Source organism: Myxine glutinosa, chromosome 10 (genome assembly GCF_964187855.1).
Source record: "Myxine glutinosa chromosome 10, kmMyxGlut1.1, whole genome shotgun sequence".
NCBI classification, from domain to species: domain Eukaryota; kingdom Metazoa; phylum Chordata; class Myxini; order Myxiniformes; family Myxinidae; genus Myxine; species Myxine glutinosa.
Window position 1 is genome coordinate 24936653 of NC_136270.1, and position 17116 is coordinate 24953768.

Below are 17116 nucleotides of genomic sequence, written 5' to 3' on the forward strand. Positions count from 1 at the left end.
CCCCTGCAGTGTTTTATTCAGTGGTACATGAAAACATGCTGTTTTTCTTCTTACGTAAAAGGCTTTTTTCAATTTCCTCATCAAATAATTCCATTAAAAAAAAAAATTCAATCTTTTACAGTTCTTCCTTTCTATATTCTGAAACTCACCTTCATTCCACCCCTCTAACGTTTTCAAACATATCTCTGACTTGAAAATCACAATACACCCAGTTTGTAATAAATGTTCGTTTGTCATTAATCATCCACTTTCTAAACTCCCCCCTCACCACTCCCCTTCAATTCTATCCCCCTCACACCTCCCCTTCAATTCTCTCCCCCACCCTCACACTTCCCCTTCAATTCTCCCCCCTCACACCTCCCCCCTTCAATTCTCCCCCCTCACCTTCAATTCTCCCCCCTCACCTTCAATTCTCCCCCCCTCACCCCTCACCCTCAATTCTCCCCCCCTCACCCTACTCCTTCAATTCTCCCCCCTCACCCTTCCCCTTCAAATCTCCCCCCTCACTCCTCCCCTTCAAATATCCCCTCACTCCTCGACTTCAAATCTCCCCTCACTCCTCGACTTCAAATCTCCCCTCACTCCTCGACTTCAAATCTCCCCTCACTCCTCGACTTCAAATCTCCCCTCACTCCTCGACTTCAAATCTCCCCTCACTCCTCGACTTCAAATCTCCCCTCACTCCTCCATTCAAATCTCCCCTCACTCCTCCATTCAAATCTCCCCCTCACTCCTCCCCTTCAAATCTCCTCCTCTTCAAATTTCTACCCTCACCCCTCCCCTTAAAATCTCCCTCCTCACCCCTTCCCATAAAATCTCCCTCTTCACCCCTCCGCTTAAAATCTCCCTCCTCACCCATCCCCCTTCAAAACTCCACACCCCACCCCTCCCCTTCGAATCTTCACCCTACCATCTTTCTCCAATTCTCCCCTCTCCTCCTCCTCCTCCTCCTCCTCAAAGCTGCTTCCTCCCCACTTCCTCTCCCTTCCATCTCATACCTCCACCTCCTCTAACCTTCTACTTTGTCTCCTCATCCTTCCCTTTCTCCTAGCTCTTTTGCAATATCTGACACACCATCAACAGCTCTCCCTAACTTCCCCTTGTGATGAAATTGTCATCCAAGTTACGACACTGATGTTATTCTCCTCATTGCCGCTACGCGACACCTCCGCGGCTCCTATAAAAGAGACTGCCTTTCAGCGCAGAGAGGAGTTCTTCATCCATCATCGCTATGTAACTCTATAGCACCTCTGGGCTTCCGTAGAATGGTAATGATTCTGCAATGTACACGATTTGCTCGCTTATCGAGATACCACCTGTATGCACCTGTATTCACCTGAAGTAATATTAATACAATGATTATTGGCTTTCTCTCGAGATGCTGTTGAGAAAGATTACGATTAAACCTACTCTTGGGACAATGTTGTATCTCTGACTTTACAACACCTCTCTCACGACTCATATTACCACACCCCTCCCCTCCCCTGTCCTGCACCCGATGCTCCCCCTCCCGATTGACGGTATGGACCTCAAACATCCAGGGCCTTCGCTCAAACCTGATTGATCTCCCCATGCAGGTTGCTTCTGACAAACCAGACTTAATCTGCTTAACAGAAACTGTGCTCCAAGATGTCTCTGATTCCTTAATATCTCTTCCTGGTTACTCCCTCCTCCAGTATGATGGACCTGAGCCTCCTCCTGGTGGCGGGGTTGCTATCTTTATCAAAAACTCTCTTCCTCGCTCTCCTTGCACTGCCCTCTCTACACCTCACCCCAACGAGTACCTCTGGCTACGGCTTCCCCTTCGCTCCCACCTTTTGTTCATATGTGTGTTGTACCGTCCACCAAACAGTGATGACTCCATCTACATCTCGCTGTCTGAATATGGACCAAGTCTTATCCACTCATCTCAACTCTCTCTTCCTTATATGTGGTGACTTCAACTGTCATCATGCCAGCTGGCTGGGTGTGGGTACCTCTCTCACCAGCCATGGCACCTCAGCAAAGGGCTTATGCAACCAACTGGGACTGACACAATCTGTCAATTTCCTGACCCGGATCTCAGTCAACGGAGCATCTTATCTTCTCTTCTAGACTTGGTTATGGCAAACTCTCCTGCAAATGACTGCTGCTCTTCTTCTGCTCCAATCGGTTCATCTGATCATTTGCTTGTTGAAGTGGATATCTTTCTGGCCATTCTCAGAGAGCCTCCTCAGCGTCGATGAGTCTGGCATTTCACTCAGGACAACTGGCACGGTCTTCAAACAGCCATCAATCATCTGGACTGGTCTCCCATCTCTACCGCCTCTGACATCAACTCATCCTGGGAATTCTTCCAAAGTAAACTGCTCTCTCTCTCCCTCTCTCTCCCTCCCTCTCTCTCCCTCCCTCTCTCTCTCTCTCATGCACAGATGTATCCCATCTCGTCTTCAGTTGTCATACCCTTCCTCCCATCCATGGTACACTGAATCTTGTGATGAGGCAGTTGCCCTGAAATAACTTGCCTTCGTATCTTAGAAGGCAATCTCCATTCCTTTCACAAAGCTCGGAACAAGTGTGTGTCTACCCTCAGGAGTGCCAGGAAGCACAATCTCTCTACTCTCAAGACTGAACTCTCAAACCTGTCTCCCTCCTCCATCCCCTCCCTTACCTCAAACGGCTACACAGCTGACACCGCACGTGAAAAAAGCCGAATGCCTCAACTCTGTGTTTGCCTCAAAATCTTGGGTCCCGAACCCACCTCTCTCTGTACCCACCTTAACCAGTCGTACCTAGCTGCTCCTGGACTCAGTGTCCTACTCTCCTGACAATAAACTCTGTCGTACAATAAATACTCTGTGTCCTGTGTCCTACAAGGTGGAGAAGTTTCTGTCAAACCTCGACTCTGATTCTGCAACTGGACCAGACGGCATCAGCCCACGGGTCCTAAAATCCTGCTCTGACACTCTATCTCACCCTCTTTGTGTCTTCTTCACCCTCTCTTTTGCTCAAGGTCATCTGCCATCTGCTTGGAAATCAGCCAACATTACCGCTTTACACAAAAAGGTGCAAAAACAGATCCTTGCAGCTACAGACCAATAATCAGCAAGGTCATGGATTTCCATCATTGCTTCGGATATCAAATTCTTCCTCTTCTTCAATGGCTTGATCTCGGATCATCAATTTGGATTCAGACCAGGTCACTCTACTCTGGACATGCCGCTTCTGCTGTCTCAACGATGGATGGAGGTCCTCAATGCCAAACAGGAAATCAGAGCCGTCTCCTTAAACATATCTCACGCCTTCAATAAGGTCTGGCACCCCGCCCTGATCACCAAACTCTCCTCCTATGGTATCCATGGAAAGCCCCACGCATGGCTTGCTGACTTCCTCTCTGGTCGCAGTCAATGTGTGGCCCTGAATGGAATTCTCTGATCTCCCCTTCTTGTTCAGGCTGGAGTTCCCTAAGGCAGTGTTCTGGGCCCTGTGCTTTTTCTGGTCTTCATCAATGATCTCTCAGACTCCCTGGAAAATCGTCTATCTCTTTGCTGATGACTCTACTCTCTGCCACTCCATACCTCATCCCTCAGATCGGCAGTCTGCAGCCTCCTCACTCTCTGCAGATCTGGATAAAGTCACAAACTGGTCTAACAAGTGGAAAATGTCTTTCAATCCTGACAAATCTCTCACTCTCACTTTGTCTCTCCGAAACGACCGTCTGGACAACCCTCCCATCGACTTTCTGAACAATCCTCTTGAAGAAGTTCTGTCACTCAAGCTTTTGGGTCTCACTATCTGCCATGATCTTTCCTGGAAAAACCACATTTCCAAGCTGGCCTCCAAAGCCAGTCGCCATCTGGGCATCCTCCCTCATGTGAAGTACTTTCTGGGCACTAATGAGCTCCTCACCACATACAAAGTTTTCATCCACAGCTCAATGGAATACTGCTCTCCCCTCTGGGCTGGTGCTCCTGCCTCACACCTAGCTCGGCTTCATGCGGTTGAAACCAAAGCATTCAGAAACATTGGAATCTCCCGCGAAGAAGCTGATTCTGAGGGCCTTTCTCTCTCTCTCACCGCAGGCAGGTAGGTGGTCTTTCTGTCTTCAACAGACTCCTCTCCGGCCTAGCTCCCCATGCTCTGTCTGTGCTCTGCCCCCTGTGCTCTGCAGCATGCACAAGGTTTGCCAGCAACCCTCTTCTGGTGAAACTGCCAAAATCAAGACTGTCTGCTCAGTGCTCACCTTCACTCTTTCATTCCTCTTTTCTCCTGCCTCTGGAACAATCTCCCACACTTTCTTCAATCCCTCTCCTCCCTCCAGGTCTTTAAAACAGCTGTTCACCACCATATCTTATCTTCCCCCATCGAAAACCTTGATCTTTTCTACCCCCATTAAAACACCCCAAATCCACCTCTTTAAATCCCCAACTTTTTTCCTGAAATTCCTACTCGTGTCCATTTGCTTTATACTGTGTACCCCTACCTCCTCCCCCAGCCCTCCCCCTTCCACAGATCTACCGATGTCCCTGTTCTCTACTGTTGTGGTGCTTGTATGCTTCCTTCTCTCTCCCCCTCTTGTCTCCCGCTCCCTTCATTGTATGTTTTATTTGTCTGTGCATGTTTTCATGTTCAATGTGTTAAGCTCTTTCACGGGCCTCGATTCTGTATAAAAAAAAATTAAAAAGCATCCCGAGTGTATGATGCCTTATTGTGTGTGTGTGTGTGTGGCGTATGTGTGTGTGTGGTGTATGTGTGTGTGTGTGGCGTATGTGTGTGTGTGGCGTATGTGTGTGTGTGGCGTATGTGTGTGTGTGGCGTATGTGTGTGTGTGGCGTATGTGTGTGTGTGGCGTATGTGTGTGTGTGGCATATGTGTGTGTGTGGCGTATGTGTGTGTGTGGCATATGTGTGTGTGTGGCGTATGTGTGTGTGTGGCGTATGTGTGTGTGTGGCGTATGTGTGTGCGGCAGGAAGGGTATCCGGCTGTAAAACATAGCCCAAAAAAGGCCAACACCTGCTCTGCAAGGAAAAATGGCCTCTGAAGGTGGTTCATTTTCATGTGTGTGTACTGTATATCGCCACCTGGTGGAAGCTGCGATTACAAGTCATAACTAGATATCTGCGATCACAAAGCGATCGCCAAGGGTAAGCCTCCCTATCCGGAGAGAGGCCTATCCTTAGGGATCGCCTGTGACTTATGCTTGGGCCCGCAATCCAATGATGGCCATATTTTGTTTGGACCACCATATGACCTTCAACATTTAAGGATAGAGTGTAGATTAAGAAAATGTGTACCCATCTACAATCTATCCATAAAACTTATCATACTAAAATACGCCATTTGTGTCTGTCTGTCTGATGAATTTTTGACGCCAATACATTCTGTCCTTACTTATCCAATCCCAACCAAACTTGACAGGATGACCAAGGGTTACATAATGAAGGTTGTAGCGCATTAATTTGCCTCCCTCCCTAAGGGGGTTTTCTCCCCCGAGCGGGTTTTCCCCATCATTGCCGTCAATGGGTTGCGTGTTGAGGTGTATAGCCATATTAAGTTGGCTTTATCATGGCGTTTTTCCAAGGCCGCTTCAAACAACAAAACGAACGACAATTGCGTAATATCAATGTTATTACAAAACAATATTAATTCCAATAATAATTAATACCATAATACCAATACATTAATACCACCTCCCCACGGGGTTTTCCCAGTGAGTCAACGTATATAAATAGCTTATCATGGCGTTTTCGTGGGAGCAACGGCCTCTACCAGAAGTAATGAACATTAATGAACAGTAATGAATATTATGAACCACAAACACGTATGATTAGCTTTTTAAACAGTCGCTAATTCTCTTTATAACACGAAATGAAGAAATTTGGAGGAATCCGGACATGCGTGAGGTAAGTTTTACTTACAGAACTGAGCGAAGATCTACTGTACTCTAGGTACCCCATAAGTGTTGGGTTAAGAACACGAGCCTTCCTGGCGCTAACGTGGCGTTTTTCGAAGTGAACTTTTCAAACTCGCTCCTTCTGTTTAAAACGTAACTGAAAGTGTTACATATTTATGTGAATGTATGTGAATTACTATTCAGGTCTTTGCTTATCCATGTGTAGTCGATTAAGGGTTGTTGTGATTAAAGGGTCAGGAGCCCTTCTGGGAAAAAGGAGACCGGAAACGGAAGAAGAAAAGACACGAGGTCCGGGAGAAGAGACGATTCTTCTTCTTCCTCGCCCAGCTCCGACGAGAGTTGGGATCGATATTGAGCAGCGTGGAAAAGCTGCGTTCCCAAGCCCGTCTGGCGAGAGGAGTTACCGGGACGTGTAACTACCCTTTTGACACGTCAAGTTGCCGTGGGGCCGTGCACAGACCCAGCGTCCGGCACAGTTCGCCGCACCGTCTACAAGGACGCGTACGGGTCGCACTTTGGGGCCTCGCGCACGTTGCCAGCGGCGCTTGCTTTGCCCGCTTTGCTTGGCCAGGTGTGCGCTGCAGCCGTGGTTCCCGGTACGGTACGTGCCCGGTGGAAGCACGTTCGCCCGGGGTTCGTTCAACCGCCCGTGTGCGGCGAAGCCGACCATAACCTTGTTCAGGAGGGGCCCAGAGACATTGTGAGGGACAGAGACCAAAGGGGTCGTGAGTACCCAAGGGGTCGGGAGTGGGGAAAGGGGACACACATACATAAGATGGCCATCTTAATCATCTCGGGGATTGATTGTTGATTGTGGATTGTTGATGGTTGTTGATTGTTGATTCCTTGGGGGAATATATTATTGATTACTCGGAATCCTTGGTGTGGGGTTTCTTATGGACTGGAATTCATCTTGATTGCGTTACGAAAGCGTATAAATCATATATCTTTCTGGCGGGGTGCCTCCCACGGTCCGGGGGTCACCGAGACCAGGTAATTACCGGGAGGACCACGTAACAGAATTGGGGGCTCGTCCAAATTACGATTTGCGGATTCGCAATTGGGTCTACGTCCGGGATCTAAAATTGTATAAAATAATATTTTTATTAATTAAAATTTATTAATTAAGTATTAATTGGTAAATTTTTGGGGAAAGTGGGGTAAAGTCTTGGGTGAAGGTTAACAGGTGTTAATGATAGGCACCATGGCGTTTGTGGCACAGAACTTTGCGGTAACCCCGAGTGAGGCACAGTTCCGAGCGTTACTAAAGTCGGACCTCTTGAAATTGGCCAAACATTTTAACTTGGAGGTCCGAACTAATTTGAGGAAGGCAGAGTTGCAGACCACGGTGATACAGTCTATGGTGGGATTAGGAACATGGGACGAGTTAGCCTGGCAGTGGCTACCCGAAGAACCAGAAGACGTTTGCAACTCCAGTTTCCGGAGCTCATTACGGAGCCAGGAACGGATCAAAGAAGAAAGGAAAGCAGAAGAGAGGAGAGAAGAGAAACAAGCAGAGGAAAGGAGAGTGGAACGAGAACTCCAGGAAAGGTTAAAAGAAGAAGAAAGGAAAGCAGAAGAGAGGAGAGAAGAGAAACAAGCAGAGGAAAGGAGAGTGGAACGAGAACTCCAGGAAAGGTTAAAAGAAGAAGAAAGGAAAGCAGAAGAGAGGAGAGAAGAGAAACAAGCAGAGGAAAGGAGAGTGGAACGAGAACTCCAGGAAAGGTTAGCAGAAGAAGAAAGGAAAGCAGAAAAGGAAAGAGCAGAAGAAGAAAGGAGAGTGGAACGAGAACTCCAGGAAAGGTTAGAAAGGATGAAAACAGAGGAAAGGAAAGCAGAAGCAGAGGAGAGGAGAGCTGCAAGGGAACTCGAAGCAGAGGAGAGTAAAGCGGAAAGGGAATTGAAGGAACGTGACATGGCGCTTCAGCAAGAAATTAAATTCAAGGAGCTGGAGTTAAGGAGAGAACGGGGAGAGGTACCACCCTTGCTGACGGGGTCGACACCTAGCCAGAACACCTGGGATGTGGGCAGACATGTGAGGCTGGTTCCACCTTTCAGTGAAAAGGAAGTCGCTAAATTTTTTCCGCACTTTGAGAAAGTGGCTCGACAGTTAAACTGGCCGGAGGAGGCCTGGACCATACTAGTGCAAAGTGTGCTTGTGGGAAAAGCTCAAGAGATTTAGTCGGCGCTACCAATGGACCAATGTGCAGATTATGAGGTATTGAAGAAGCACATCCTCAAAGCCTATGAGTTGGTTCCGGAAGCTTACCGGCAAAAATTCAGGAATGCCAGGAAGAGGGAGAGTGAGACCCATGTGGAGTTTGCCAGAGTGAAAGAAAACATGTTTGATCGGTGGTGTGAGTCAAAAGGAGTCGGGAAAGACTTCGAAACATTGCGTGACTTGATCCTGGTGGAGGAATTTCAACAGTGTGTCCACGAGGACATCAAAGTGTACCTGCAGGAAAAGAAAGTACCGAAGTTGTGGGACGCAGCCACCATGGCAGATGATTATGCCTTAACACACCGGATAGGGGTCCACGAACCTAACTCCTCGCCTAGATCTCCGCAGGGGAGGTGGGGAACAGCAGGTGCGGAGAACGACAATATATGGCGGCGGCCTCGAGAGGATTATGGGGACAACGCGGATACCCCACCTGTTCGAAATCAGAGGGCTGCGGGCCCAAGACAAACTTATATTTCGGGGGGCCCGAGGCAGACCACGAGTTTTTCCTCCGGGCCTACTTGCGCTTTTTGCAAGAAACCTGGACACTTGATGTCCAGTTGTTACCGCATGAAAAGGGAAGACCCAGAGCGGAGTCCAACTATTACCACTCCGAATGCGATGGCAAGCGTAAGAAATCGCCCACAGAAGAGTTACCGACCATTTATTTATGAGGGGTTGGTCTCACTCAAGGGAGACTTGACTAACCCAAGACCGGTTAGGGTTTTGAGGGACACAGGAGCCCATCAATCCTTAATGCTTGAAGGCATTTTGCCATTGTCAAAGAGTACCGCAACGGGTGATAGTGTTCGGTTACAAGGGATCGGTGGCTGTGTTAGTGCCCCACTTCATGTCATCCATTTGGAATCCGATTTGATGTCAGGACCGGTCACCGTCGGTTTACAAGCCACGCTTCCTGTAGAGGGAGAATCTGTGATTATTGGGAATGATTTGGCCGGGGGGCAAATTTATGGTAACCCGAGGGTTGGTAAAGAGCACAGCAGGGAAAATAACACCCCACCAGCTCGGGATGGCGACAAAAGTTCCAAGTTATTTGTAGGGGGACTGAACTTCAACACAGAGGAAGAAGTTCTGACCTCTGTCTTCAACAGATATGGGCCGCTGGTGGAAGTGCGGGTGGTAAAAGACAGGGAAACGCAACGGTCAAGAGGGTTCGGCTTTGTCACGTTTGCAAGCACAAGAGACGCCAGGGAGGCAGAGAAGAATTGGAATGGTAAGGATTTGGAGGGTCGGACCATAACAGTAGGGAAGGCATTTCGTAGGCGTCGAGAGGTCTACAGAAGAGGACAACTTGGCAGTAGTTTTGGGGTTGGCAGCAGCCGATATTACTATGGAGGCTCCCAGAGTTACGGCACCTCCCGAAAAAATTGAATGTCAGAGCACTGGCCGAGAAGGAGACCGCCAGTCAGGTAACGGCTGGGACAAGTGGTCCCACCGTAACTGTTAGGAGTCTGGAGAAGTTGAAGCACTATATATACGGGGGAGCCGCCGAGCCGGGGCTCCTACACGGACTAACCGTGAACGCCACGTTCTTAAAGGCGTCCAGGTAGTGAACTTTCCTGCACGGACTAACCGTGAACTCCCCGTTCTTAAAGGCGTCCATGTAATGAACTTTCCTCCCCGGACTAACCGTGAACTCCACATTCCTTAAGGCGTCCATGTAGGGAATACGCCGCTGGGCCTCCCGAAAAAGTGCTATAGAGAGGTTTAAATTTGGGGGCTTTGGTCACCACCTCTTAACCGTCATTCAAGAGAAACTAGAAGTGGTTGACGCTTGGTCCAGAGGGAATTAATCTAGGGGATTGTGTGAAATTTTGTTGCTTTATTTTTAAGTGATGACTGTGCCCGGGGGGAACTGATGAGTTGGGGGGGGGGGGGGGTGAGTTATCTGGTTTGTTTATCCAAGTTAGCCGGCAAAGAAAGTTTTCGCTGGGTTCAAACTTTCTTTCTTGAAGGGGGGAAGTGTTACATATTTATGTGAATGTATGTGAATTACTATTCAGGTCTTTGCTTATCAATGTGTAGTCGATTAAGGGTTGTTGTGATTAAAGGGTCAGGAGCCCTTCTGGGAAAAAGGAGACCGGAAACGGAAGAAGAAAAGACACGAGGTCCGGGAGAAGCGACGATTCTTCTTCTTCCTCGCCCAGCTCCGACGAGAGTTGGGATCGATATTGAGCAGCGTGGAAAAGCTGCGTTGCCAAGCCCGTCTGGCGAGAGGAGTTACCGGGACGTGTAACTACCCTTTTGACACGTCAAGTTGCCGTGGGGCCGTGCACAGACCCAGCGTCCGGCACAGTTCGCCGCACCGTCTACAAGGACGCGTACGGGTCGCACTTTGGGGCCTCGCGCGCGTTGCCAGCGGCGCTTGCTTTGCCCGCTTTGCTTGGCCAGGAGGTGTGCGCTGCAGCCGTGGTTCCCGGTACGGTACGTGCCCGGTGGAAGCACGTCCGCCCGGGGTTCGTTCAACCGCCCGTGTGCGGCGAAGCCGACCATAACCTTGTTCAGGAGGGGCCCAGAGACATTGTGAGGGACAGAGACCAAAGGGGTCGTGAGTACCCAAGGGGTCGGGAGTGGGGAAAGGGGACACACACATATATAAGAAAGATGGCCATCTTAATCATCTCGGGGATTGATTGTTGATTGTGGATTGTTGATGGTTGTTGATTGTTGATTCCTTGGGGGAATATATTATTGATTACTCGGAATCCTTGGTGTGGGGTTTTTTATGGACTGGAATTCATCTTGATTGCGTTACGAAAGCGTATAAATCATATATCTTTCTGGCGGGGTGCCTCCCACGGTCCGGGGGTCACCGAGACCAGGTAATTACCGGGAGGACCACGTAACAAAAGGGAGGAAGCCCCTGGTGTGCTCATTTACCAAGCAGCTAGCTAGCGCTAGCCAAGCCAGCCATTCCTTAACGGTTTTGAATGGAATGCTTGCTCGAATGCTGAAACCACTTGGCGATCTCTCCACAAGAAACTTGGTAAATGAACACACACCCAATGTTCTTGAGACCACACGATAGATCGACTGTAATCTATATACCCCAAAGATGAATGACCCGTTCGGCCCCTCCCATAGTTAGCGGGTGTACTAGTCATGAAAATCAGAGAAAGATTATTCAATTTATGATCAAAAATGTGTTTGTGTGTTTTGGTCACAATCTGAAAAAAGTAGGTCAAGGTCACAAATCAAAGTTCGGATTTCAACAACAGTTCGGACAAATCAGCCAACATCACCGCTTTGCACAAAAAAGGTGCAAAAACAGATCCTAGCAACTACAGACCAATCAGCCTTCTCCCAATTATCAGCAAAGTCATGGAATCCATCATTGCTTCGGATATGAAATCTTTCCTCTTCTCCAATGGCTTGATCTCTGATCATCAATTTGGTTTCAGACCAGGTCACTCTACTCTGGACATGCTGCTTCTGCTGTCTCAACAATGGATGGAGGTCCTCAATGCCAAACAGGAAATTAGAGCTGTCTCCCTCGACATATCACGTGCCTTCGACACGGTCTGGCACCCCGCTCTGCTCACCAAACTCTCCTCCTTTGGTATCCATGGAAATCTCCACGCATGGCTGGCGGACTTCCTCTCTAGTCGTCGTCAACGTGTGGCCCTGAATGGGTTTCTCTCATCTCCTCTTCCTGTTCAGGCTGGAGTTCCCCAAGGCAGTGTTCTGGGCCCCGTGCTTTTTCTGGTCTTCATCAATGATCTCTCTGACTCTCTCGAAAATCCTCTCTATCTCTTTGCTGATGACTCCACTCTCTGCCGCTCCATTCCTCTTCCCTCAGATCGGCAGTCTGCTGCCTCCTCACTCTCTGAAGACCTGGACAAAATCACAGACTGGTCAAACAAGTGGAACATGTCTTTCAATCCTGACAAATCTCACACTCTTACTATGTCTCTCCGAAAAGATCGACTGGACAACCCTCCCATCTACTTTCTCAACAATCCTCTCCAAGAAGTTCTGTCGCTCAAGATTTTGGGTCTCACTATCTGCCATGATCTTTCTTGGGAAAACCACATTTCCAAGCTGGCCTCCAAAGCCAGTCGCCGACTGGGCATCCTCCGTCGTGCGAAGTCCTTCCTCGGCACACCTGAGCTCCTCACCACATACAAGGCTTTCATCCGCAGCTCAATGGAATACTGTTCTCCCCTATGGGCCGGTGCTCCTGCCTCACACCTAGCTCGGCTTCACGCTGTTGAAACCAAAGCTTTCAGAATTATTGGAATCTCCCGCGATGAAGCTATCTCTGAGGGCCTTTCACTCACTCACCGCAGGCAGGTAGGTGGTCTTTCTGTCTTCTACCGACTCCTCTCCGGCCTTGCACCCCCAGCTCTCTCTGTGCTCTGTCCCCCAAATATTCCTACAGGTCGCACAAGATCTGCCAGCAACCCTCTGATGGTTAAACTGCCGAAATCTCGGCTCTCTGCTCACCTTCACTCTTTCATTCCTCTTTTCTCCCACCTCTGGAACAAACTCCCTCACTCCCTTCAATCCCACTCCTCCCTCCAGGTCTTTAAAACAGCTGTTCACCACCATCTCTTATCTTCCCCCATCCAAAACCTTGATCTTTTCTACCCCCGCTAATTCACCCCAGATCCACCTTGTTTGAAATTCCAACTTATTTCCTGGAAGTCCTGGCAGTGTCCATATGTTTTATACCTCTCCCACCGCCCCCTTCCCATGCCCCCCCCCCCCCAAAGCCCTCGCCCTCTCTCAGATCTCTCGATGTCTCCATGTCTCTCGGTCCCTGCTCTCAAATGTTGTGTTTGTGTCCTTCCCCCTCTCTCCCCATCTTGTCTACCGCTCCCGATGTTATATGTTTTATGTGTCGGTTTGTCTTTCTGTGTGATTAATGTTCGCTCTTTCACGAGCCTCGATCTTGTATACAAAAAAAAAAAAAAAAAAAAAAAAAAATATCAGGTGTACAACCTCATTGCAGGTCCACTATTATAGTCAAATGCAAAATCATTTTGGAAGGCCAATAGTCCGGCAGCTAAGCTAAATATAGCATAACAATTGTGCATTTTGTGAGGAAAGCACCAAATATGGCACACGAGTAGACTATCATATTATGAAAAGATCTGGATATTGGGCCATCTCAGATTCAGAGATTTGATTTTTGCAAGATTTGCAGATTTTGCAGATTTGCAAGCTGAGATTGCAACGCCAGGGACGGCCGACTCCTTCCTGCGAGCTGCCCACGTCACCCGCACAAGAAGAGCTCATCAAATAACTGCAGCGGCACTGCACATCCTGCAACACCGTGCGTATGAACGCCACTGTGTGACATATGCTGATGATGCAGAAGACCTGCCTGAGTTCGAAGACTGGTGTCACCAGAGAGAAGACATTCCCAACTTTCAGTACTGGGCAACTGTGCTGGAACTAGAGATGTTGGTACTGGTCTACGTGCGTTCTCTGCGGCAGGCTTCATTCACGATGTACCTTGATGCCCTGATGGAACTGGTCCCATGGTTCCATGCCTTTGACCACACACACTATGCCAGGTGGGTCCCTGTTCACCTGAGGGACATGGTTGCACTCCCAATGAAGCACCCAGATGTAGCCAGATAATTCAAGGCTTGCAACTTCACTGTACAGAAGACGAAGAAGGTGTTCTCTTCGATCCCAATCGAATCGAAATCTTGCAAAAATCAAATCTCTGAATCTGAGATGGCCCAATATCCAGATCTTTTCATAATATGATTGTCTACTAGTGTGCCAAATTTGGTGCTTTCCTCACAAAATGCACAATTGTTATGCTAAGTTGCCCCACTACAAGCAGTTCCAAGGTGTTAAAAAGTTCAATTGGTGCAATGGCAAATCACAATGGTCAGATTCTAACATAAGGTCTGGAAATCTTGAGAGATGGAAACATTATTGTGGGGGCTTGTATGCCCCCCACCCCAAGTACCTTCAAGGCCCACCTCAGTGGGGAACCTGATAGTTTTGTCACAAGCCACACAAGTGAAGTAAAGCACATATTAAACATTTCAAATCATTTAAGATGTGGGGTTGATGTGGGATGTGATACCATGAACTTGAGGATGAACAAAAGTACAAGTACAAAAGAGGAAGTTGGAGTCCAAAAATGTGCGCTAACATTACAGATGAATGTGCATTACACTATTTTTGGTATATTAAAAGAAGGCAGGTGCTATTTAAAAAGGAATAGGCATTGCAGGGCAGGAGATCAAGTATTGGGGATGGCTCTGCCAAAGCTGATCTGTGGAGATGGTTCCAAATGCAAGTAAAAGAGAGGTAAAGAGGCAAGATTGAATATGATAATGGATATCCTGGTTCCTGATGATAGCAACAAATAATAATTATAATCTTTATTGTCCCATTTCTGGAGATATTCTTCTTTGAATGAAAGAATGGAAAGTGAGAGTTATTTGTCGTAAAGCTTTTACCTTGGCCATTGCTTTGAGAAGACTCTTGAGGCTGCTCAGCATATGGCTGTGTCTCCCCAATGCCGCTTTCACCTCATCCACAAGCTGCTGGATGCGATCGAGTGTTGCTTCGATTTGCCGGCCAACATCTTCACGGTGCACCACCTTTGCTGTTTGCACATTGTTCAGGTGATCACGCACCAATTCCATCCAATCGCTGGCTCCAAGTATGCCGACACCAAGAGAGTCCTACAGAAGGACATTGTTACACAAGTACCTTCCATAAATGTCACCCTCTTTAGCCACAAGGACCCAAAAGGAAAAAAATGTAATAAAAATAAAATTTCAAGAATCTTTTCAATATCCTGAAACATTTTACCAGCCGCTGGAGCAGTCGCAACTCCAACGTGCTGAGGAGAGTCGAGCCAGGTGCCCAGCCCTGACGACAACGCTGCAGAATGTCAAATCCACCTTTATCCAATGCAATGCTGTCAGATGTCCGTGTTCGTAGTGCTTCAAAATGCAGCAGAGTGCCACAAAGAGACAATGTCTGGTGGGTTGAAGACGAAAATAAAATAAAACTAGAACGCCACTCAGTAGAGCGCATACTCCCGCCGTGGGTCAAGTTGGAATAATACGTTTTGTTTAACATCCCCTCTCCCCAAAACAATAAATGAAAAAGAAAGTCGGCCCTAACTGTCAGAGAATTTATTTTGATATATCTCGGAATTAGAGGAGAAAAACATCATATAAGAATAAGAATAAAAGCTTTAATGCAGTAAAACAGAAAAAAAAATTCCCAATTTTTTTTCCTGGATCCAGAATAATATCCTGAGCTTCACCAAAAACTAGTCAATTCTTCCTTATCACAAGAGCAATCATCCCACTAAAAACCACCTTTAGAGGCCATTTTTCCCCGCAAAGCGGGGGTTGGCCTTTTTCGGGAACCGTGGTTGTTGTTGTTTTTTGGTCCCCTTTTTGAAGCAATGTTTTACGGCCGGATGCCCTTCCTGACGCCAACCCTTTTTGCCGCCTTTAACGACAAACAGATACCAAATCATCCAAATCAAAATACCAAATTCCCACCAAATCATATTTGTCAAATCATCACCAAATGATTTTTCAATGAATGAATGAATGAATGAATGAATGAATGTCAAATGATCATCACCAAATGATTTGATAATCAAATCATCAAATTCCCATCAAATCAAATGAATGATACCAAATCAAAAGATGCCCAATCATCCCACTAACTTTCATCCAAATCCGTTCAGAACTTTTCCAGATATCTTGTTCACAAACACCCGAACACACACACGGACGGACACGATCGAATGCATTACTCCCTGGCAGGAGTAATAAAGAATTTCGCTTTTTGAGACAATTGAGATAAATAAATAGAAATGCGACGTTTAACCTTAACATTTTTTCCATACACTTATTCCCCCGACCCCCACCCCCTCCACTCCCAACCCCCAAATATCCCAAGTGAAATTTACTCCTTAACCTGTCACAATGACAAAGATAGCAATCTCCACTCATGCACCCAATTAGAGGCAGAGATAACAACAACAACATGCATTTTAAGGCCATTTTCCCTGCTAGAGCGGGGGTTAGCCCTGCGGTCCCCATGACAATCTTCTCCATTTTGCCCTATTTTCTGCATCTCTCCTTGTTAACCCCCTTGCCCGCATTTCTTCTTCCACCATCTTTAGCAAAGTCTTTCTCGGTCTTCCCCGTCCTCTACTTCCTTCTACATTCATTTCCATCACTCTTCTCAACCACACTTTCATCCTTCCTCAACACATGACCAAACCATCTCAACCTGTTCCTCTTCACAGCATCAATCACAGGCTCTATTCCCATCATCTTTCGCAATTCATCATTTGTCTTCCTCTCTCTCAACGATACTCCGCACATCCACCGAACCATTTGCATTTCCACCCTTTCCAGCCTTCGTTGCTGCTCTACATTCATGACCCATGTCTCGCTCCCATAAATCATAACACTTCTCACACATGCAGCATACACCTTTCCCTTCAGCTTCAACGACACTCCCCTCCTCATCAGCACGCCACTCAGTTCCCGAAATTTCTTCCATGCACATCTCACTCGAGCAACCGTTGCCGTGTCTGATCCACCTTCTCCATTCAGCATGTCTTCGAGGTAGCAAAATGTTTTCACACCTTCCAGCTTCACGCCGTCTCCAAGATCCAACTCAACATTTCCTCCATCTGCAGCTCCCTCTGTGCACACCTTACATTTGAATGTAGCTGCCACACTGGTTAATGACCCTCTTAGACCACTACATTTTTGATGAACCCACTCAGCGCACATTGTACATTGAATGGAGTTCACTCCAACACCCTTCCTGCACACAGCACATGGCCACTTCCCAGTTCTTTCCACCTCACCACATGCTTTACCACTTGCCATCACCTTCGTCTTTCATATATTCACCTTCAGACCTTTTGTCTCCATACATTCCTTCCACTTGTTCATCTATTCCTTCAGTCCATCCATACTTTCCGCAATCAACACCAGATCATCTGCATACAACAACTCCCACGG

At 47.5% G+C, this 17116-nt stretch overlaps 1 protein-coding gene across 1 annotated transcript in view; it reads right to left on the reverse strand.

Annotated features, from left to right (window-relative positions):
- The window catches only part of SMG1 (SMG1 nonsense mediated mRNA decay associated PI3K related kinase), a 302694-nt gene that overhangs the window by 15685 nt on the left and 269893 nt on the right, over window positions 1–17116 (reverse strand). Inside the window, exons 56-57 of the mRNA XM_068125825.2 lie at window positions 14922–15092; window positions 14564–14791 (exon numbers count right to left, since the gene is read on the reverse strand). Of these exons, the coding sequence (XP_067981926.2) occupies window positions 14564–14791; window positions 14922–15092 (399 nt within the window). The remainder of the gene's footprint in view (window positions 1–14563; window positions 14792–14921; window positions 15093–17116) is intronic.